This window comes from Uloborus diversus, chromosome 6 (assembly GCF_026930045.1).
Source record: "Uloborus diversus isolate 005 chromosome 6, Udiv.v.3.1, whole genome shotgun sequence".
Taxonomy (NCBI): Eukaryota; Metazoa; Arthropoda; class Arachnida; order Araneae; family Uloboridae; genus Uloborus; species Uloborus diversus.
Genome location: NC_072736.1, coordinates 30,578,842 through 30,601,720, shown reverse-complemented (window position 1 = coordinate 30,601,720; position 22,879 = coordinate 30,578,842). Strand labels below are relative to the sequence as shown.

Genomic DNA, 22,879 nt, shown 5'->3' with positions numbered 1-22,879 from the left:
GTTTGTTTTTTTTTTTTTTTTTTTTCGGATCTTCAAATTTGGCGTCGAAAAAATTAATCCTCTTTGTTAAAATTTGAAATTATTTATTTATTTCCACTTGACAGTTTTGGATTGGATCCAAGTACACTGTAAAAACGATTCAGAAACGTTCCTGGAATATAATTAGCAGCTGATGTGCCCAATTTCTGCCTGTAACATATCTTACAAAAGCCAGGAACCTTTTCCGCTAAAATTCAGTAACCTTCCTGAAATTATCCTGGAAGCTTTCTGAGGTAATCAAAAATCTTAAAGCCCATCGTGTCCCTATAACTTTAGAACAAACTTAAGTAGGTATAATATAATAGCTTGGTATCTTCCTGATTTATCAAGAAAGTTGCAAAAGCAGTATTGCAAACAAGGCCAAAGCTAAAACAGAATTTCAAGTAAAAATCAGGAATTTTACTCGTCTGCGATTCTTGCAAAGTAGTCCATAGACTTATTTGTACCCTTGGGGAATCTCACCAGACTGGACGGGCCACATTCAAAACGAAGCCGAGACACTTTATAAATTCACTCAGTTAATCCTTAAACTGGAAGCTAAAAATATTTTTCGCAATGGTGAGAAGTCTGTATTTGTGCCATTTGTGGGTATTCAGGAACGTTTTTGACAATGATACTTATTTTTTCCAGGAAGTGGCTAAAAATCATTAAAATCCCGAAACGTTCCACGGAAATACTCAGTAACGTTTCGGAATTTTTTACAGTGTAACTTCCTCTTTGCATTTCCTTATCTCCCCTTATTTATATGAATACATTTCGTCTCGCATAAAACCAACAACATTTCCTATCCATATTTACATACGTATTTCATCCTCCATGTCTGAATAACGGTTAGTAAAGTACATTAAGAGCGCTCTTTAGTTTTCATAAAAGGAGCAAAATTTTAGCTTCACACAAACATTTTAGAATCTCAAGCTGTTGCATTATTTTACTTCTAAAGCAGTTCTTGGAACGAAAAGTTATTTGGAAGCTGCTTCAGTTTAGAATAAATATAAAAATATATTTTTTACTTTGTAAAATAACAAACAAAAACTCAAAATTATTCTCATGTGCAGTTCAGACAGGGTTCATTTTTTCTTTTTAATTAAAAAAGTCGGATTTTTTTTAAATATTTAAATCGAATTTTTTTTATTTATAATAAATCAGATTTTTTATTTTTTTATTTATTTATTTTTTTTTTAATGTTCAAAAATTTGTAGATTTGATTACTTAATATTTATAAACATAATATGTTTCACACAATGGATGAATCCATTCAGCTTACTTTTAAAATTAAAATACGTTTTTTAGTGTAAAATATGTTGAACAATTATTTTTCTTAACTATATCAGTCATGGTGCATGAGAAAAACTGCAAATTTTTGTTTTGTTCTAAACTGTAATTTTTGAGTAAAAGCAACATGCAAGAGTGAAAGTCTGTTGCACACACAGAAAGAGGGATCTATTTAGTTTAGTTTAGTTAAGCTAAGATAATATAATGCTGTGTAGTTAAATTAAGAGCAGTACATTCTAAAAATGCAAAATGAATTTATAAAAATTAAGTCAACTGCTTTTAATTAATGATTTTGTTTAAAAAAATCACTTGATTCAAATCAATGGATTTAAATCATGTTTTAAATCAAGCTGATTTAAATCAACGAACCCTGGGTTCAGATATAAGTAATTTTTAAATTTTGTGATTTTGAAAGCTTTCTATTATTGAATTTTAAATTCGCAGTGTAAAAATATGGTTCGGTATTTTTTTAAACATAGAATGCAAAATTCCTCTTTAAAAAGTAACTAGCTGAGTTGAAATAAAGCCCTGGATCCGTCTCTTAAGTGGCGACACACTTTGATCCATGCACTGCACGCCGCTTTCGACTGCGATTGGAGGCGGGCAGTCACGTGGGTTCAGTCCGCCATTTTGTGTCGTTGCCTGTGTGATTTCACTGTGCGGAATACTAGATATTTTCTCTTTGCTATTCGTATTTTTCATCAAACGCTATCTTTCATGTGAAGATGCCTTGGTGTAGTGCATTAAGATGTTCTAACAGTTCAAAATTACTATATCGAAGTACATTGAAAGATTATTTATGTATTTTAAATGTTTTCATCAATACTGCTTAGCAATTTCAGATACTTTATGAAACTCTTGTTGAAATTGTAATATTTTTTACTTTTCATGAAACTGTCTGATGGTTTGTTAATTTTCATGGGATGATAAGGACATTCACTAAAATCATCATAAATAGTTCCTTCAAATATTGTAAAGCTCAACTATGTAACGGCACCTAATAAACTGCTAGCAGTAGTAAAATATTTGCCCTGTTTTCAAAACTGATTTTTCTGAGTTTAAGATAACAAAACCGCCAAAATTTAAATATACTAGTTATTTTATTTATTTTTAATGTAAATTTTCTATTGTTTAGTTAGTTTCAAAATGTCTCAATAACTGTAGCAAAATTATTTTAAGAACACGTCGTTTTGCTTTTAATTGTGTCATAGCCATGAGTTTCAGTGTGTTGCCAAGTTAATTATTTATCTATTTTGCGCGTAAAAATTAAGATATTAAAAGTATGAAATTATTCATTAAAAAAATTAAGCTTCTTTGAGATTACAGTAACATGTAACTCAAGCCAAGTTATATAATTACGTGAAGATTTTTTTTTTTTTTTTTTGCCCGGAAAAAATCTGTTTTCGTTTAATTTTTATTTTGATGTGAAAACTTTTTTATATAAAAATATATATATATATATGATTTATCCCAGTATCTGTGAATTTACAAATTCATTATTACTAATTTATAACAGTTCGTCACAGATGTAATCTGCACTCTTTTATTTGAATTCCTATTGGTATCAAATATTTCAATTATTATTATTATTTTTTAATATTGATTTAAAACTGGTTACATTTTATTATCAGTTCGTTGAATTTTTAAGAACTAGTAGTATCCTTAAAAATCAGGTTTAAATGAAAGGCATTTTTTAATGTAAAATCGTCATGAGAAACAAGAAAGTGTTGGTAAAAAAAAGAAAGAAAGAAAAGTACACACATTAGTAATATAAATGATACTGCTTTGCATGAATAAGTTCAAACTGTTGCCCACAAATAATTTATGACATAATTAATTTAGCTCACTACTGTTCTACTCAGTAGTGGATTTAAGGGAGGGGCAGGAGGCCCGTGCCCCCCCCCAAAGGATGAATATATTTAAATATTTTATTCACAATTTTTTAATTGACTTCTCCATAGCGTTTTTTTATATAGTTAATTAAACAGAACACAAATACACATAGAGCATATTTTGAATAATAGCATTTTTGTTTGCTAAAGAAGTCATACTGGAGTCCTAGAGTGGCAGAATACATTTATACATTTAACTCGCTGGTTTTGAATTCAAGGGAACGTAATATCGCGATTCGTCCATTAACTTTTCTTTGATGGAATCAATAACTAACATTCTTCAAAAAATGTGCAGGCGTGCCTAAAAGAATTATTTTGATCCAGGAAGCTATTTGCGAAGTAATAGCTTTTTCTTTTTCAGCTTATAAAAAATGCAAAATGAAAGAAATCATATTGTAGTTTCTTGAGAAAACCATGATATTAATGGAGGCGGCATGTAATATGAACATGTTATCTCAACTGTATCATGGCTTCAAGAACAATCAGCAACTGCTTCAAAATCCACACAGAAGTTGTCCTGAATTTTTCAGTAAAACTTATATGTTTAATAGCTATGATTTTCTTAATTAAATAATATTTTATGGTTAAAATACTATAAAATAATATTAAAACCTCAAATGAGGTATGGGTATATATATATATATATTTTTTTGAATAACCTTGCCCTCGTGCTATAACCATTACGACATTGTTCCTAAAATTAAAACCGCTAATTGTATAGCATTTAGGTAACATTATTATGATTTAGTATTTAATTGGCTTGAAACGTTAAAGATGTTTTACGTCCACATTCAAAGTATATTGGTACATAATATTTATGTTCTTAGAAGTGGATCATTAGCCCAAGGGATCCTAAAAAATTAAAAAAAAAAGACATTTTAAAATAAAGTAATGAAAACTTGTTATGAAACACCGTATGTGGCAGGGGGAAGGAGGAGGTGCTATTCAATTTCCCGGGTCCCCTCCGAGAGATTTTTCTGTATCCGCCCCTGGTTCTACTACACCAACTTTCTAATAATAAAACGCATATTTAAAACACTTCAAGTAATTTGTAACTCAGTAGGTCTATATGGCGGGAAAAAAGAAATTACTCTTAAAAAAAGTCGAAAATTTCTTCAAAACAGCTTTTTACTAATATTCTGTTTAATAATAAAAAAAAATATTTTACTAAGGTAAAATTCAACATTTTTGTATGTATATTATCAGTCACATAAGTTACGATCAAAAATCTGCAAACATTCGTTGATAAAGAGATACTTTTCAATGAGCGAAACTCTGCCTTTTTTTACTGTTGAGATAGGGAGAAAGTTGCGGAACGACACAAAATGGCGGACGCTGGAGCGTGTCGCCACTTAAGAGACGGATCGAGGGCTTTAAGTTGAAAAAGAAAATAAATAAACGACCAAACGACAGCTCTTTTCTTCAGAATTGAAATTCGAACTGCATCTGCGAAATGTTAGCAATTGATATTTTCTGATTTTTGAAAGCTTCAGAATAACTGACATTCAACCAAAATTGGGGCTAATTTTATTAACAGTAAAAGGTTCGTAACACTGTCCCCTCAGAAATAGAATTACATGCTGTTTCGCTCATTTGTTGTGCTCCTGTCGAAAAACTGCCAGATATCAATAATCATTTAAAAAAAAAAAGTTTCCAAGTTTGTGAAGCTATAAACCTTTCTTAATGCATTTTCGCTTCTTCCATTTGTAATGCTATTTCAATTCGCAAAGTATTTCTACTGCATATAAACGAAGAATGTCTTTTACCAGAACTATCTGAAATACTTCATTAACGTTTCTCAAAAGCTCATGGCTCAGGGCAAAATCTTGTCTTGATTGTGAGTTTCATTAAAACTCAGGCCTTGTTGATTACCTAAATTGGTGATTTTAAAGGGGCAGTGTTTTTGTTAATTTTTCAGATTACGTGACAGAGAAGGGGTAATAATGGAAGACCTCGGTGCAAGAAGGGAAACGGCTCCAGATGAAAGAAAAATATTATCTTTCATTATCTACAAGAAGACATCTCCAACCAATATTTCATAAGATATTTTTTATAAAACGAGCTGATGTGTGTGCATCACATGACTTTCTTTTACTCCAATTTAATGTCATTTCCCCATTAATGGCAATTTTAATGTGATTCAATAGTTTAATCTCTAAATATCACCAACAGTGGCCAAATTGAAACAGATTAAAAAAATAAAAATAAAAAAAATCGCCAAATTGGTCGCCAAGTCGGCGACAAAACTTGGCGGCCAAAAGACTGGCGATATGTTGCCAAGTGTCCTCCATATTATAACACCACTTGAGTTTACATTGAAATTAACAATGATTTCCCCACAAAAAAGGGCAAAAGACCCCTTTAGAAACACCCGAATGCAACCAAAAGGGGAGGTGCACAACTAGACCCCACTAGGAGTCTACGTACCAAATTTCAACTTTCTAGGACTTACCGTTCTTGAGTTATGCGACATAAATACGCACATACGCACATCCGTACATACGCACATACATACATACGTACATACAGACGTCACGAGAGAATTCGTTGTAATTAACTCGGGAATCGTCATTATGGATATTTCGCGTCGAAAAAAAAACTCAATCTTCATTGGGGGTGAGTAAAATGGAAATTAAAGTCGATTTTTGAGTGAAAATTTTTTGGCGAATACAATACTTCCTTTTTTGTAAAGAGAAGTAAAAAGAGCTGTAACCGGTAACGTTTCAGGAGCAAGTGAAGAAACGACGTTATCTGTTTTACTGTATTGTATTACCAGGGTTACCCCAAATGTAAATTTTTGGGAGGGGGGAATTCCCAATTTACCGAATGAAATTGCAAATTGAACCAGATGATGAAATATGAGCATACTGAGACTTGCATCTGATGATTTAGAGACATTTGGCAAAATGAAAACAATGTTGCACTACTCTAAGAAACTTTGCCGAACTGTCAGACAACATTTGTGGAATAAGGACGTTTTTTCGAGGTCACAGTGACCACCCATCAGGAAGCCCATGTATATTACTTTCAACTTAAAGCTTATTTTTCATAAGATTTGTACTGTTTTCTTATTAGAGTGCCAAATAATACTTAAACCATCATTAAATATCCGAATTTCTTTTGAAAACGTAATTATTTGGAGCAAAAACGACAGCTCCAATACATTAAACAAACAATTATATTACATAACATTATCTTTACTAATAATAAAGCCGAAAGTCTCTCTTGTCCGGAGGATGTCTGTAGGATGTCTGGATCTCTGTGACGCGCATAGCTCCTAGACCGTTCGGCCGATTTTCATGAAATTTGGCACAAAGTTAGTTTGTAGCATGGGGGTGTGCACCTCGAAGCGATTTTTCGAAAATTCGATGTGGTTCTTTTTTTATTCCAATTTTAAGAACAAAACTATCATAAGATGGACGAGTAATTTACGAAATTATCATAACGTGGAACCCGTAACATGGGCACTAGCCAATTGGCGAGATACGAAATTATCATAACGTGGAAACGTAACGTGGGTACAAGCCAATTGGCGAGAAAATTCACCATACATTTGTAAATATACAGGCGAACCAAAAGACCTTTTAAATTTTCTATTGCGGGCAAAGCCGTGCGGGTACCATTAGTATTTCATAAAAGCACCGTTGAAATCGGTTTCATTGAAGAAAATTCTAACATAAAATGTGAAACATAAAAACAAAATTTTTAAAAATAAATTTTAAAACGTGTTTTTAATGATTTTTGAAGGTTTTTATGAAGTGGAGCTGTCGTCATCATGCACTGAGGTCTTAAATGTTATTTCACGAATATGACAGCCAGGGGTGTCCCGATGGGAAGTCGCGGGAGGTCACTGTGACCTTCCAAAAATGTTCCTTATCCGGCAAATCTTGTCTGACGATTCGGCAGGAGACATAATTAAAACATCACAATTTTTAAACACCCGTAGGTCCCTTCTCGTTAGATCCACTTATGTGTGCTTACCCTTATTTTATCATTCGGCAAAATTTGAACTTTCATTTTGCAAATTGAGAATTTCTTCGCTACCAGAACTTTTGCTTCTGGGCGCCCCTGATGACAGTATAATCCAGGGCCTGATTATCTCACTGACCTACAAGGCCTGGTCCTGGGGCCCCATCCTACTAAGGGGCCCCAATTCTTTTTGAACAGTTAGGCATAGCATTAAAACTAATATAAAAAACAAATTACCATTCATGTAATTTTTCGTAAAATAATGAGTTATTAATTGGAAAAAAAATCCTAAAGGGAAATTTTTATAAATTCTGCCAGAAGCAGATTTACCATGTCGCACTAGCTTGGGCCCCCATTTGAAAGGGACCTCGGCAGTAATTCATAAATGCACATGACACATGATAAATAATTAACATAGCTCTATGATAGACAAAGGAGCGTCGAAAAATACATTCCGATGGCCCATGTACTATTCTGCCATCGTCATCAGGGGCCTGGCATAATCTAATACGAAATCTGGAATTCTAAGATCATGAAGTACACTCATCTTAGCAATTGAATACTTTAATTTAGCAGACGTTCATAATGTGATGATTTAATGAAAAGAATAGTTAATTAATAAATGGCGTAAACATGACTCTGAATGCGAAGAAATTTGAGAATAAGGTATACTAATTCATTAAAACAGACCCGTCAGTTCGAATTTTTCCAGGAAGTCAAAACGTACATACTCACTGCATATTCTATCAATAAACGATGCCCACATGCATATAGATAAATACATTGATTTCTCAAAGTCAGGGTGGGAATTGCCCAATCCTGACCACCCTAAATGAAGGGAAAGCAATAAAAACTTATGGGCGGAAATTTTAGCAGGGAATATACGTATCAGTGATTTTTTTCCACACTGTAAATCTCAATTACAAATATACTCGTATATCCCAACCCTTTCTCCAATTGAAATGAATTCATTACTGAAACTTCAATTTGCTATCATTTAGCGTTCGCCCCGTTATCTTCGAGCGTTAAACAAACGATTTCCCGCTATCAGTTGATTAACCACACAATCATAAACAAGTCATGACAGACAGTCCTTACCTGCAGAATGTACGAGACCATTTCGAGCCATCCTCGCCTCTAATTCCTGCCTCCATCATTGGAAACAAAGTATTTTCACCCACCAGACAATCGAATTCATTCTATTCCGTAGTCTTATGAGAGGCCAGGTGAGACGCAGTTTCGAACTTTGCACCATCACAACAAACCCGCTGTATCCATGACAACGTGATCAAGCAAAAACACCGCTACACCCAGTGCCCACGTGGGTACCGAGCGTGAATGACACCGGCGGCGCACTCTGTGAAATAACTTCAGGAGTTACTTGTGTTAATTTATGTAAGACCCTATTTTAGTAACCCAGAGAGCTAGTAATAAAATCGTTTGGCGTTTCGAATGATTTGACTTGATGTACGAAGCCTTTTTTCATGGTCATGGGTAGTCATCCAAGAAAAAATCCTAAATTAATGGAACGAGGAATAACTAATGTGAAGGGTTGAACCGTCCTCTGAGGTTGAATAATAGTTTCCGTTTGTAAATATCCCAAGTTTTTTTTATTGCATAAAACCTCAGCATTTCTAAAATTGAAAAGATCTGTAACAAGTGTTTTGATCAAATTTAATAGGAAATGTACAATTGGAAATCACGTCATCAGTTTCATAAAGGGGGAGACACTTTCCTACTCTGGAGCATGTTAGCTAGTTCTAAAAAATGTATGCACGTATGCGAGAAAAAAATAGAAGGAATAAAAAAAAATTAAAAGAAAACTCTACTATGATCTGAATTCATTTGCTTCCTCTTTAAAGTGCATCGATTAATTAGTGAACCCCAATTTCAGTCTGATGTATAAAGGAATACTTTGGTAGTAAAACACCCCAGATCCTCAGTTTTAAACCCTTGGTTTTGAACTAGAGATGCAACATTGATCGGGGGGGGGGGGGGTAAATAAAGGTAATTATTATTATTTGTTTTACGTTTGCTCACAAATATTTTTTATACTTTTAGCTTTAAAAAATGAATAAATAAAAGTACATCTTTATCTTTACTAATAATAAAGCTCAAAGTTGGTCTGAATATCTGGATCTCTGTCGGAATATCTCTCCGTTTGGCCGATTTTCATGAAATTTGGTACGAAATTAATTTGTAGCATGAGGGTGTGCACCTCGAAGCGATTTTTCAAAATTTCATTTTGTTCTTTTTCTATTCCAATTTATCGAGCAAATTATCATAACATGGACGAGCAAATTACCATAACGTGGACGAGCAAACTACCATACCATGGGCGAGCAAATGAACATAACAAATTGGCGAGAAATTCATCATCCATTATTTGTAAATATACAGGAGAATCAAATGACATTTTAATTTTCTACTACGGACAAAGCCGTGCGGGTACAACTAGTAAATAAATAAATTCAGTTTAACTTCTAAATGCCGACACCTCTATACAGAGTCCACCTAAGTTAACAACCAATTTTCCAAGCCACCGATTATTTTTTCTTGTCAACTCTTAGGCTATCTCTCCTGGAGAACTTAAAAGTTCTCCAGGAGAGATCAGGCAACCCTCTCTTAGCGATTTGTCTTTCATCTAAAATTTTCTTACCTTATCTCTCTTTGCACATTAGCCAATGGAGGGGTTTTTTTTTTTTTCTTTTTTTTTCAAATGAAGTTTTTGTAATATATTAGGCGTTTCAAGTACTGATACAGAGTCAACAACAGAGGATGTGAAAAGAAGTGCTTCAGCAGATGGACCCTACAATGAAAGCCCCCTTCCCGGAAAACTTTCTAATAAATTAAGTTTATCAGATCAGATTCAAAGAGTATGCAAGACGTTTGTAACGCTCTTTCTTCGGAATCTTTACTAATAATAAAGCTGAAAGCCTGTGTCTCTGGATCTCTGTCTGGCTGTCTGTTACGCGCATAGCGTCTAGACCGTTCTGCCGATTTTCGTGAAATTTGGCACAAAATTAGTTTATAGCATAGGGGTGAGCACCTCAAAGCGATTTTTCGAAAATTCGATTTTGTTCTTTTTCTATTCCAATTTTAAGAACATTTTACCGAGGAAATAATCATAACGTGGACGAGCTAATCAGCATAACATGAGCGAGCAAATTACCATAACATGGACGAGGAAGCTAAGATAACGTGAGCGAGCAAATCAGCATAGCAAATTGGCGAGAAATTCATTATCCATTATTTGTAAATATACAAGCGAATCAAATGATTCCTTAATTTTCGACTACGAGCAAAGCCGTGCGGGTACCACCAGTTAAAGAATAAATTGTGTTGTGGGAAAAAAGAAGGAATTACAAACTTTGTCACATTTTAAAAGGAGTAAAGTATTTTTCTTCCTATAATATGTAACCATTACAAAAGCAAAAATAAAAAAATTGAATTTGGAAAATGGAAAACAAATAATTGTTCTAAGTATTTTTTAATAATAGTTGAATTTTGTTGCAGCATTATTTATAAATATTATTGAAAGTTTAAGTATAAAAAAATCAAACAGTCAAAGACTTTTGGAGTTAAAAAACTTGGGGTATGTTTTTCTCTCTTTTATTTCTTACTATGATAGAAGACGTAGTAAAGGCGGAGGAGGGAGGGATCTCAAAATTAATCCCTTTCTTTTACGTCCCCGGTAACCTACAATTTTGCTTTCCGAGCTTTAATTTCGGAAAAATTCCAGGTAACAGCCTCGAACCGTGTGCCTCTAGCATCATCAAAGATCGTCTACACTTCCGTCTTTGGACCTTTAATTTTGAAAAAAATCCTGGCGAGTGCTACCGAAACAAACCAATATTATTAATGATTGTCTCTTTTTTTTTTCTTTTTCGTTTTTAGAACAAGAAATTCTGCAACTTGGCAAAAAAAAAAAAAAAAAAAGTGACAACTGCCTAGAGCAGAGTGGCAATCTAACTAAGAAATTTTTCGAGCGCCAATACCTTAGGTTTTTATTTGTTGCACCTATGTAACTACATGTATTAAATTATAAGGAAAAGATAGTGATAAAGTACAATATTAATTCAATACAAAAAATTCTACATAAATGTTTCAATGAAGAATTGTTAGAAAGTTTCGCTGCGTTTGTTGCGTGTAATATATTTAAAGTTCAAAGAATATCAAAATTCTTTAAATTTGAAAGTGCCAAACTCTAAACTTAATATCCTCATATATATAATAGCGAATGATCGAGTAACGCTCCTGACATCATCATCAATTACACTCTCCACGGCATAACAAATTGATTAGCCTTTTTTTTTTTTTTTTTTGGTAATGTTTAACATGCAGGGAAAGGCTTTATTGTGACAATGCTGAACTCAATCCGGCAGATTGAAATATTAATTCCTTTTTATAAAATTTTCGCGATGTACTTTATTGTAAATCTAAGATGCATACGACGATAGAAGTTCAATTTGAAAACCAAATTATCCAACAGTTGAGATTTCTAAAGTGAGATTACTTAAAAATCCCATTTAAAAAAAATGAAAAGGATTAATTTGTTTCCCTTTGATGTTTAACAAATAGATGTTGATAAAATCATGTGCTTTCAATTTTTCAAAGCTGTAACTTAAGAGAAAAAAAAAACTTTTTTGATAGGTCAAAAAACTTAGGAAGTTGAGATGACACCCACCTGGTGGGTGTCACCTCAACTTAATTTCAGAGTCTATAAATATTGAAAAACTTTTATTCTGAAAATTTTCCCCAATAATAAATGTTGAATTTCATCTTAAAAATTTCAACGAAAACATTGCACCATATTTCGGGGAGAGGTTGGGTCGGGTGCATGTGCATGTATGTCTGGAGCAAATTTTACACAAAATGCAGTGGTATACAGCTTTGTACGAATAGTTTTTACTATACCTACATTTCTTGGCTCAATTTTAATTTTACTGGCAGCTTTAGAATTAACCTTAATGTGAAGATTTTAGGATTAACTACAATTATAGAGTATTGTATCCAATAAATCATGTACTGATTTTATTTTGTACTTTTTAGTGATAACCAAGCTTTCTTAGAAAAAAAAACATTTATATTTTATCGGATCTTTTGAATTTGTGCTTTCGTACCAACACTTACTTGAATTTACCAAGCACCATCAGAAGTTTCCTGGACTTGCTCAAGCGATACATTCCTTTTACTATTTTATAACCTAGATCGAGGTATTTATTTATTTATTTAAACCCCACCAATCACCACCATACCAACCCCGGTGAGGTTTTAACCAGATGTGGTGACTGGACGGAACATAACAGATCACGAGCGACACTCGCTGGAACAATTTTGATAATTACAAAAACCAACAACAATAATAAGATAACAAACGATAAAAAGAACTAATATACAAGTGAAGAAGCTAAATAAGACTGGGATGGCTGGTAAATACAATGTAAACACGCAGTTTTGAAAGTTTTTAGGCTGGATATTTAAAGTCATCTGCTTGAGAAATGAGAAGCGACATTATTTTATGGATATTCTTGCGTGTAACTGGATGAGATAGAATGTGTGAAATATTTTTGGAGAAAGAAAAGTTGGAATTATAAGTGCAATGGAAAGAGCTGGTTAGAGGAAAGTTGAATATGTAATGTTCAGGAGTTCCAGGTTGACTGCATACACATAATGGTGAGCTAATTAACCAAAATCAGTCCGACTCTGAAGCCCTGGTTCTTCTACCCAAGCTCCTTTCTTAGCCAGTGTATCAGCTTTTTCACTACCCACAATTCTGTAGGGGGCAGGAATCCTTGAACAGTTTAGTAAAATTTAACATTAGCGAACAAGTATGAGCCTGTCTCATAAAAGTAGATAAAAAGATTTTCATTAAGAAACTTACATTTTCTTACATGTAAGATTTTTTTTTCAATATATCAAAAACTCAAGTCATGAAATTGATAACATTACAAAAAGGGAGAAAACAAATTTTTTTCAACGATAATTTATTTAGAATATAAATTCATGGTACAAACAATCCTCATGTATAAAAAAAAAATTACAAACAATCTTTAACAGAAACATTGAAAACATTGATTTTGATTTTAATAGGAACATTTTATAATTGTAAAAAATCTTGATTAAAATGAATTAAAATTCAACATATATAAAATGATGATTCTTAGTCTTTTTTAAACACATAACTTATTCCTTAAAAAAAGAGATCCTATGTAACTTAAGGAATCCATCTTGGTAATTGCATATTAAATGCAAAAATTTTTACCTACATTATAAATATAGATTTTAAATTTCTTTACATTTTTAAGCATTAAATTACTTTTAATGAAAAGATTAGTACTTAATTTATTTTTCCAAAAGTGATTTATAATTTGTGCACAGCTTAACAGACATTGAAAGAAAAGAGAAAAAGTAATTAAAGTATAAAATAAGTGTTAAAAATAAGAAAATATAACCCTATGGGTATTGATGATGCCTAGTATATGTTTCTAAGTGTCAAAACGAACAACATAGGTGCCATTTTTAATGAGTCAAATATATGTATCCGAATAGAAAAAAAAATTATTGAATACAAATGCTATTGTGCTGATAGCTTATTTAACGAGCTGACATCACATGACTTCCTTTTGCACCTATTTAATGTTATTTCCCCATTATTCGCAATTTAAATGTGATTCAATTGTTAACTCTCTAAATATCACCAACAATGGCCAAATTGAAACCAGATTCAGAAAAAAAAACGGCCAAGTTGGCGACCAAAACACTGGTGATATATTGCCAAGTGTCCGCCAAATTATAACACCACTTGAGTTTGCATCGAAATTAACAATGATTTCCCCCCAAAAAGGTGCAAAATACCCCTTTAGAAACACCCGAATGCAACCAAAAGGGAAAGTGCACAACTAGACCCCACTAGGAGTCTACATACCAAATTTCAACTTTCTAGAACATACCGTTCTTGAGTTATGTGACATACATCCACACATACGTACATACAGACGTCAGGAGAAAACTCGTTGTAATTAACTCGGGAATCGTCAAAATGGATATTTCGGGCGTCTATATGTTCTTAGGTATAAATGCACCTGTGGTGGAATCAAAACAAAACTCATTATTCATTCGGGGGTGAGCAAAATGGAAATTAAGGTCGATTTTTGAGTGAAAATTTTTTTGCGAATACAATACTTCCTTTTTGCAAAAGGAAGTAAAAAGATTTGTATGATATATAAAAGAAAATAATTTTTAAAGACAGATTAACTGTATTTCAAAATTACCTTATGCAAATTAATATTTTTGATAAATCACGGGTCTTAATCATGATGAGTCAGGATAGAAAAACTTCAATGTGATCCTCAACTTTAGAGTCAAATTTGGGACCTAGGCACAGTGTTTCGATTAGTAGAAGCTAGGTGGACAAAAGTCATGTTCAAAATTCTAAACTTTGATACTGAGATAATGCAAACAATAAATCAAAACATGATACTTAGTTATTTGTTTATATCTAACTCCCTTCTTTCACGTGAGTAATAAAGTTCAAAGATGAGTATCTGTTTGTAATAGAATAAATCAGTTCCAGACATCATTTTAACACATAAAATTTAAGTGTTTCTAATTTCATATGATTTTATTGTTCAGGATGGACATTATTTATACTAGTAAGTTCTTTTTTCTCCTAATTTAATTAATCTATTTGATAGTTATACAACCTTAAATTTTTTTTAAAAGATGAACGAAAGATTTTTTGCCCGTTTCAAAATTTTCAAGTGATGGGAATGACTTGTATCCATTTGTACCCGGGCTAAATTTTTTGTATGTAGTAGCTGCAGCTTTCCCATTATTAATAAGATGTATTATAGACAGCACACTCGAGTACAACATATTTTTTTAACCCAAAACTTTGGGTGCTTCAATCATTTTTCAAAGAATTCCCTATTCGAAAGAAAGTACTCTAGAGAAAAAAATATGTTGTACTTGAGTGCGCTGACTATAATACGCCTTATTAATAATGGGAAAAGTGCAGCTATTAAATTATATACAGAAAATTTAGTCTGGGTACAAACAAGTAAAATCATTACCATTACTTGAAAGGTTGTAATTGAGCAAAAACTACTTTGTTTATCTTTTAAAAATTTTTAATATTGTTTAATTATCAGATGGGGTAATTAAACTAGAAAAAAAAGCACTTACTAGTATAAATAATATCCAACTATTATTTATACTAGTCACATTATTTATACTAGTATCACAATTAAATCATGTGAATTTAGGAATACTTTAATTTTGTGAGATGAAATGATGTTTTCTGAAATTGACTTTAGTGCACCTAGCTTGTATTAATCGAAACACTATGCTAGGGTTAGAAACCTAGGTGCTGAATAAAAAATTTTGATTTCATAATGCAGCTAATGACTGCTTATTTCTAACACTGTATAAAATTTTAAATACCTGTAGCTTCATCAAGATAGGTATTTTCAACAAGTATTTTTCATAGTACTAAATATTCATACTGACAAAGAGATGAATCAATCTATGGATACATTGGTATTATTTAAACTTTACTGCAGTATTATTAAATGCAAAAGTGTTAACAATAAATATTAGCATTTCAACTTTATAAATACTATAGCAGTCAGAATGAAAAAATATATATTAGATATTTCTCATACAAATGTTTAAATACAATTATATGCATTAAATTCAATTTTAAATAATGAAGTTAATGGAGTAATTGATAATTCAAAGACTCCTACTAAGCATGTAATGAAAGCATACAATATATACAAGGAAAAATTGTACATACAAGCATACACTCACAATCATTTATAACAAGACTGCATTTAATGAGATTCTAAAATTAATAAGGAAAGTGGATACTTTTTTTTTTTTTTTTGGTACTGTGCTTGAAAAGTACTGGCATATACCCTTTTAGAAAAAGAAGTTTTTTACTTTCCTTGAAAATACTAAGAGAAACATTTATTGAAGAATGAAATAATGACAGAAGCAACGCATAGTAGTTAAAAGAAAATTTGCAATATACACTGTTCGACAGTGAAAATGCAACATCAAGGAGTGTTCAGAAATTTATGCAAATTTTAGAGTGGACGTACATCACTGAGTTATGTAAATGATGTGAAATGCGCAGCTCTCCGATGCACGTGAAGTAAGATATAAGGGAAGGATCTTGCAGAATGGGCAATATTCGTGTCGTTATTTCTGACAGGAGAATTATCGAAGAAATTTAGTTTTTGTCTTGGACTATACGTGTAACACGAGAGAATGCCAGGCTGCCGTCAACGAAGGCACTTCCAGCAGTTAGACGATTTTATGACAGGTATGGCGATCGGACTGAGAAGAGGAGGTTGGTCCATACGTCAAATTGCAGCTGATACCCATATGGATGCGAGCACGGTGCATCGGCTGTGCCGAAGATGGCTGGAACTACGAAATGTGGCAAGATTGAGGGGTGCAGGGGCAGCCAGAGTGACGTCAGAGCGCGTGGATCGACGCATCCACCGACAAGCTATAGCAGACCCACAAGTCACTTGTTCCTCGATTCTGCAGCAGGTGCAAGAATTCCTGAATGTTCCCGTGTCAACCAGAACCATTTCCCGTCGTTTGGTCGCACGAGATCTGCAATCACTGTGTCCTCTAAGAAGACTGCCATTGACCCCACAACATAGACAGCAACGTTTAGTATGGTGCCGGACCAGAGCGACGTGGATGACAGAATGGCGAAATGTCGTGTTCTCAGATGAACGCCGTTGCGAATTCCATATCACCTCTAGTTCGTATTCAGGGCACTATGACGGCCCAACGATACTTGGATAATGTGCTGCGGCCGGTGGCAATCCCTTACCTTCAAGGGCTACCTAATGCAATTTCTCAGCAGGATAACGCCCGACCACACAGTGCTCGCATCTGCCAACATGCTCTCCAAGGCACACAGATGCTTCCCTGGCCACCATACTCTCCTGACCTGTCACCAATCGAACATGTGTGGGATGTGATTGGACGCCGTTTGCAGACTCTGTCCCTGCCTCGTTCAGAAGACGAACTGTGACAAATGGTTGAAAGGGAATGGAGAGCCATCCCTCTGGATACCATCCGCACCCTTATTGACTCTTTGCCTAGACGTGTTTCGTCGTGTATCGTTGTCTGCGGTGGTCCTACATCCTACTGAGCCGACGCCGTTCTCGCTCTGTATTCTGCCTATCATTTTGAAATTAAGATCATTTATTATTCCTTGCTGTCTCAGTCTTTTTTCCAAATATCATCACTTTCTGACCACTCCTTCTTGGTGTTGCATTTTCAATGTCAAGCAGTGTACAATTCCAAGTTAAGAGCCACATGAATTGAATTTCAATATAAAGAAATATAAGAAGGAAAATATATCTCATTGTAAAAGAGTGGTTGTAAAAGTCATCCTAATCCGGTACATGATTGATATCCTGATGAAGGCGGAAAATGTATAAGAATGGAGAAAAGCAAGAGTCTGTGATTACTCGGAAGAGTGAAAAGTACTTAAAACAGACACCTGTAAAGAATCATGCCAAAATCCTGATCAGTTTTTTCAAGCATTTGAAAATACACATGATAATCCATTCGATTCATAAGGCATCTCATGGTATAAATTCAGTGAAAAAATTTTTTTTTGACAGTCATAAAACAGTCATTTTTGAATAAATATTTTGCTACTTCTAGAAACGGATTAAATAGCTTCATAATAGAGAGAAGGAAAAGCAGAAATGGTTTGATATATTTAGTTAAAAGACTACATGAGACCCTAAGGATGGATTTTGGTTTAAAACGGATAAGATCTAGCTCGATATTTTTGCGTTCAAACTGACTAAGTAATTTAGTCAAATGTGATCTGCTCTCATTTAAAACTAGGCAGTCCACAAAATCCAAATACATGTAAATATTTTTGATGATTTAAGAGAGTCAATAGGTATTAACAGTTAAAATCATACTAATAAAAAACAATGAATAAATAACATGCAAGACATTAAACATTAATTTCATTTTCAGAGTTAAAACTCTTCTTAAAGTTTGAAAATTGAACATTCAAGTACAGTATAACTTCGATTTACCCCCCCCCCCCCCCGCCCAATACTCTGGTTTAACAGTTTCCTCAATTCAATGATACATTTCAGTGGTCCGGATTTTATTGCATTTAATGTTTTAAACACACTGATTCCAATTTGATACCAATGTAGGTAACTTACTGCGTAGTTGGGAAGCATAATATAATTAGCTCGATCCCACATGCAATAAAACCAATGCCCTGAAACCCAGCTTATGGGAACAAAAGCAGGCACAGGAGCCAGAGAGAAAAGCCACAGCTGACACAATTCTGTTCACGCATCTGCAGCATGTGGGAGCGCATTTTGTAAGTAGTAATCTCATCCAAATATTTGAGTTTCTCAACCAATATAAAAATTTTCATCAATATTTATATTTTAAACTTATCATATTTTTTAAATGCACATTATTGTTTACAAACCAATGTAAGTAGTTGAGATTGCACATTTGGAGATTTTGGAACAAAAAAAATCTACATTTTTCAACATTGCCTCTAAAAAAAAAAAGAACGAATGAACAACCAACAAGAACTAATGTAAAAAAATTGCTTGGTGCAAGAAGGGGACACCCTAATTTAAAGAACTAGAGGGAAGAATCACTAAAAAAAGAGAATGTTTTAAAAATACATTTTTAAAGATTTTCTTTATATTCAACTAGCGATACCTGCACGGCTTTGCCCGTTGTAGAAAATTAAAAGGTCATTTGGTATGATTAACTTCTCACCAATTTGCTATGTTCATTTGCGTCCCACGTTATGGTAATTTACTCGTCCATGTTATGATAATTTACTAGGTAAAATTTTCTTAAAATTGGTATAGAAAAAGAACAAAATCGAATTTTTGAAAAATGGCTTTGAGGTGCTCACCCCTATGCTACAAACTAATTCTGTGACAAATTTCATGAAAATCAGCTGAACGGTCTAGGTGCTATTAGCGTAACAGACATTTAGAGACACAGACTTTCAGCTTTATTATTAGTAAATACATCATGTGTTAGAATCAGTCTCATTAAAACCAATTTCAATGATATTTTAATAAAATATAATGCTACATATGCATAATAAATTGTAATACAATGGACACCGGTTAATTGAATCAGCAGTTTATTGAATCAACCGATTTAATGTGTGTGTGTGAATGTTAATCGTCAAAAATCGAACAAGATCCAGCTTTATTGAAGAAGCCGCTTTTTTGAATCAGCTGCTTTATGGAATAAAAACTGTTTGGAACAAACGTGATTCATGTAAGTGGCAGCCACTGTATATAAAAGAGCTTTCTTGCAGCTTGCTGTGAAGCTGTCCCCTTCTTGCATCGAGGTCTTTTATCTTTTGTAAACAATGTCCAAAGATAAATTATAAGCAATCTTTTTTTTAACATCCCATTGTAAGAACTAAGAGGTTTCCTTTTTTATATACCTTTGGTAATTAAACCTATGGTAATATGGTATTTAACTTGAGGAAACAGAAATTTATTTTAGACTAGCACAGCCCCACCTTCGGGCAGGGGGTGTTTTAACAGTTTTTACAGGTATTTAAATTATTGCATTTGGAAGGGAAATATATGTTGAAACAACGGGTACTGGAGAGGGGGGTTGCCACCAGCACACACACACTCCTAGCTGCACCACTCGCATTTGAACTTGAAAGTTACGCCATACCATCATCTTAAATTTCAGATTTTTTTTCCTTTCTGTGAACATTCATTTAAAATTATACAAGAGTGACAGTATATTTTTATATGTATGCATGTGTGTGTGTCCAACGACCCTTAACTTGAATCCAGACTCATAGTTTTTTTTTTTTTTTTTGCAATTCAACACATACATAAAAATATCTATCAATTAACATTTGACTTTCGAAAAACATAAACAATCTTATACATAAAGCATGAGGAGCATAATTGCATTAATTAAAGTCAAAAGGTTACAAAAATACACTCTGCATAACAGGTATACATGTTAATGAACATTATGTTACATGGTAATAAAATAAATATAGAAATAAATATATGAAATATTTCATGTCAGTCTATTACTTTACAGACAAAATATGACATTATATCTACATAAACTTAGCTTACTATGTAGGATTTTCCTATTAAAAATGTCTGTGAGGTAGATGAATGCTAAAAATCCATTTAGATTAGAGAATCTAAAAAAAAACTAAAAAGGAGAGGGGGTGATATCACCTAAACAACCTAATAAATAAAATATAATAAATTGAGCCTTTTATTAAATATTTGTAATTATACGGGGCAATTATAATTAAAGTTACGTTTCTAAAAGGCTCTAACTTTAAAACTATTGTTAAAAACATATAATTATAATAAAAATCCAATACATAATTTATTATTAGAGCAGCAATTACAAATACAGATATGATGTTTTGCAATGAAATTAATTTACAGAAAAGAAAAACGTTTACTGCTAAAATATACAGGTTCAATTAAAAATAAATTTTTCTTTTATAGCTTCATTTCTATGATGTTCAATACTTTAGAAATATTCGAAACTTGTGATGACCAATGCTCTCTTCAACACGTAATTACTTATTTATAAGAGATGCACTATATAATGTCACTTTCACATTTTATAATACATTACACTTTAATTATTACATACAATAAAACAGCTTTGATCCACATTACAAAGCATTGCAATATTTTTCTATTGTAAAATCAAACTATTTATTTAAATACAAAACAATTGAGCTAAAAAAAAAGTCAAATACATGAACTTAACATGAAAATAAAGGGGACAATTACAAAATGAGAATTTAAAATAATGCAACAAGATAGATAATTGAGCAAGTAAAACAAGCTATTTCATAGCCACAAAAAATAACACATTTAATTTTTTTTAAATATGGCAGCTAAAAAGGAAAGAATATTTTACAAATTGCAGTAGCATCACTAGGGGTTGAGTGTGGGGTGGGGGGGGGGGCTGATCCCCAAAGTAGATTTTAGAGTTTTTAAAAAATATAAATGATTTGAATCTAAAATTTACACACAATGTATCTTAAACTATATTTAATCTATAAAATTTCAACAAAAATAAAGTGCAATGTTGCAGGGAGGCAGCGGTTACAAAATGTGTCTCGAGCAAATTAGCATAGGCTAAAATGCATTGGTAAGTTATACTTGACTTTTAATTCAAAATTTCATCACACCACAAAAATAAAAATCAGTTGTTTCAAAAAATTGTATGCTTTGCATGTTTAAAATAAACGTTAAAACTTTCTTAGGGGTTCCTTAGGGGGAGGATTACACCTCAGATTACTCTGTCCGGGGTGACACACATCTTAGTCATTGAGAAGAAATAAAATGGAGGGTGTGAAGACTTTCATTTGTGAAGGAAAGACCCCAAATCACATGATAGATTTTAAAGAAAAACATTGAAAGAAATCAGATTTCTTTCGCAAGCTTCACGCAAAACGTGTCAACCATTCGTTGTTATTGAGACACTTGACTTGAGCTCATTACCCAAACTTTTGCTTGGTCAATGACTGGACTAGCTCCCTCCATTTACTAATTCTTGCTTTAAGGTCCTAGTAATACCACAGCAAACTGCTTTCTTAATTACCAGCAATGAAAAAATGAAAGTCAATTATGCTTTAACCCAAAAATAAGAAAAAGCCATGGGTAACTATTAACATATTGTTCTTGTTGTAACATACAGTTGAGCAATGTATGTGAGAAATTAAATTAAGTAGACAATAAAAACACATCAATAAAAAATAAATGAAATAAAAATGAGATTTTTGAAATGTTATGTAAAAAAAATACATGGTTACAACCACAACAAACTTAAAATGAGATTCAAATTAATGGAAGGAGAAAACAAGAGAAAAATGAAAGTAACAAAAGGTGAAATGTTTTAGCTGATCATACTGTTTAACTTTAAAAGCATCTTCTATTTAAATTTCAAGTTTATAAGATTTTGGTACATATGGAAATAAACAAGTGCATGTCAAAAAAAAAATTAATAAATAAATCTGGTAGTTAAACAGTTTATTATGTTTTGTCTACTCTTTACGAAATTTAATATGAATTACATATCCATAAGCCATCTCCTAAAACAAAAGAGGCTAAGTATTTTTTTCTTTTTTTTTCTCTCAGCTCTTATTCCCTGAATACTCTCATCATACCAATATTCGCTTTGTTAAGACTTTCAGAAATTTTTTAATCCCTTGGCTATCACATAATATACAGTCAAACTCACTTATAGCGAGACAGAAGGGACCACGATCTTTGCTCATGCTACTTTAAAATGTGTTCATTATTCTTTGAAGAATTTAAATATTATTTCATATAGCTCAATAATTAACACCCTGTATGTATCCATGTATACATTGTCGCCTCAGAGGAACAATAGGATATCTTATTGTTATTTCTGGGATTAGATCTCTTAGTGTTTCAACTTTATACTGCAAGGAAAGTTTCTTGAATGGAAAATTTGTTCATTAGTGCTACATTTTCAGCTAGTAATTTACTTTACAAAAATAGCACCTTTTTATTTTCTTTGGGGGTGGGTGGGTGGGGGGGGGGGGGGTAACACCTTGAGTTTATACAAGCATTTTAGATTTTGTTCAATAGCACAATAACACATGTAGTAGCAAAAATATTACT

The 22,879-nt window shown here is 32.8% G+C and overlaps 1 protein-coding gene across 1 annotated transcript in view; it reads right to left on the bottom strand.

Annotated features, from left to right (window-relative positions):
- Window positions 1–8,364, bottom strand: part of LOC129223866 (protein king tubby 1-like) — a 208,549-nt gene extending 200,185 nt beyond the window's left edge. The window contains exon 1 of the mRNA XM_054858230.1: window positions 8,271–8,364. Within this exon, the coding sequence (XP_054714205.1) occupies window positions 8,271–8,329 (59 nt within the window). The 5' untranslated portion in view covers window positions 8,330–8,364. The remainder of the gene's footprint in view (window positions 1–8,270) is intronic.
- Between the last annotated feature and the right edge of the window lie 14,515 nt (window positions 8,365–22,879).